This window comes from Bactrocera latifrons, unplaced genomic scaffold, assembly GCF_001853355.1.
Source record: "Bactrocera latifrons isolate USDA-ARS-PBARC rearing strain unplaced genomic scaffold, ASM185335v1 scaffold_39, whole genome shotgun sequence".
Taxonomy (NCBI): domain Eukaryota; kingdom Metazoa; phylum Arthropoda; class Insecta; order Diptera; family Tephritidae; genus Bactrocera; species Bactrocera latifrons.
In genome coordinates this window covers 1905023-1907393 of record NW_017537034.1, presented here as the reverse complement: position 1 = coordinate 1907393, position 2371 = coordinate 1905023, and the positions used below count along the sequence as shown (strand labels likewise).

At 31.3% G+C, this 2371-nt stretch overlaps 1 protein-coding gene across 3 annotated transcripts in view; it reads right to left on the bottom strand.

Annotated features, from left to right (window-relative positions):
- Positions 1 to 1242: 1242 nt before the first annotated feature.
- The window catches only part of LOC108972282 (splicing factor 3A subunit 1), a 13629-nt gene continuing 12500 nt past the window's right edge, over positions 1243 to 2371 (bottom strand). For all 3 annotated transcript variants that reach the window (XM_018938829.1, XM_018938831.1, XM_018938830.1), the window contains exon 10: positions 1243 to 1902. In XM_018938829.1, coding sequence (XP_018794374.1) covers positions 1801 to 1902 — 102 coding nt within the window. In that variant the 3' untranslated portion in view covers positions 1243 to 1800. The remainder of the gene's footprint in view (positions 1903 to 2371) is intronic.

Here is a 2371-nt window from a genome sequence, read left to right as displayed (position 1 = left end):
TTGTATTCTTACGAAAATTTTATACTTGTGTAACTTGTTGCTACACATGTATTATAATAGTTTTCCTCAACGAAATAAAAATAAAAATTTAAATACTAAAATACATATATGTATAATAGGAGGCTTCTCTTGCTCTTGCAAAACACTTGCACGGTGCACGAATTGCTGAAGTTTCCTCTTGGAGCAACGGCATAAGAACAAACACACGCAGAAAATTATTTGCAATGGCTGTAAAGTCAGTTTTTGAGACACTTACATCTAAAGTTCAGAAATTCAACAAATTAAAATGCGTGTTTCTCCAATTTATAATGAATTTGACACTTATATTTTTAACTTTTATATCCACTAACACATTACTAATTCGTTTCTAACCATTTATTTTATATTAAATAGTGCAAAAGTAACTTGTATTCAATATTTAACTTTTGTTAAATTATTTTCGTTCACACAACAAAAGGGTTGCATTCTAACCAAAGAGCTGCAACGAGTATGATGAAATCAGAACAAACAGTCGTGCAAAAACAAAATCAAATCAATTCAGCTCAGCATAGACAACATTGTTAATCAATTCGAGTAGCCGCCAGCGTCAACTGATTTGATGCAAGATGTACAATCTATTCGTCGGCAATCACGATCGAGTAAACGGTATGGGGTTCTTTGGGTAAACTATAAGTAAATCTACGAGTAAATCTATGGGTAAATCTATAAGTTCAGCAAACAACTGCTTGACTGATTTGAATCATGTGTGGCAAAAAATGTATCAGCTTCGAAAATTTGCGCATGTTACAAATATTCGACAATGGAAATTTCATCGAGTACGTACGTACATATATACATACATTTCTTGTATGTATGTACTCGATGGAATTTCCATTATACATATAACATATGTATATACACATGCATATATGTACACACAAACATATGTATTTCAAATAGAACAGAAGTGCCCGACTAAATCAGTGATGATATACAAACCGAACGCTGTCGATCATTTCAATCGTTAAAGCAGGAGTTTGCATCACCTCGGGTATTTTCTGCTGATGCGAACATTCATAAACAAATCAGGTATAAGCTGATCGCTAGAGATTCAAAGTTGTTCTCTATCGCTGATTTGAATGCAAATGGTGCGCTTCGTGTACATGAATCGAACTGACAGAATCAGACAAATTTATTACTCGTTGCAGTTCTCTGATTCTGACTTATAATCTCTGTTACCTTTACAGAAGAAGATTAAAATGATTACTTTATTATTTATTTATTGAATTACTTTGCATGTTTGTTAAATTTTACTGGGATGTTACTTGTTATGTAAGTTGTTTTTTTTTTAACTGTTTAACATGATTAAAGAATTGCTTAAATTTTGCGTGCAAAAGGATACAGTCCAGCAAATGTGCAACTAAATTTCTAAAATTTGACATTTCGATTACTTAAAATACCGAAGTTCAAAATACCGACAAATCAAAACACTAGCAAATAGTCGTTATTACGTTATACACTCTTATATTTTTTTTTTTTAATTTAACATTTGGTTAGTGGTGTTTTCACCTTTGGGATCTCTGGGAACCATATTAAGTGTAGTACCTTATTTTAAAAGTTTGTTTGTCTGTATTTTGATTCGTCGGTATTTTGATTGCCGGAATTTTATATTGCAAGATTGTCGACATTATGTTATCCACCCGTCAGATTCATATACAACATGGTTTTATATTTATAGTGTCACGCATACTATACTTATTTATTACCGTAAATTAAATAACTTTAGTAGAATTTTTTCAGTGTCCACCACGTTTTAAACATTTATTTTTTACGTCCACCACGTTCTTTGATTTGTAGATGTATAGTGGCACCACTAAGTAAATTATAAAATGCCATAGTATTACTATCCTTGAAGAACATTCCCTGAAATGAAAAACATAAATGAAAATACACAAATATTTAAGATAATCACAAGAAAACTCGATTGACCAATATAAAATTAAATCTACGTTATAGGTATGTATATGACGCTTTCGACAGATGAATTTATGCGAAAAATTATAAACTGCTATAACTTAACTCACAAATTGAAATGCATTATCTAAGATATCAGAACAAAAATAGTGCCTTAAAGCCCTGCCGCCTCACTTCCAAAAATAGTAAAAATCGGTTCATATATTTTCATGCCAAAACCAAATATGTGAACTAAATGTCTATGACTGCTTTTTCTGGATGTAATGTAATCGGGTTCGTACTTGACCTAATCCTTTAAACCTGACAAAGATATTTTTATACTCTCGCAACAATGTTGCTAAAGAGAGTATTATAGTTTTGTTCACATAACGGTTGTTTGTAAGTCCTAAAACTAAAAGAGTCAGATATAGGGTTATAT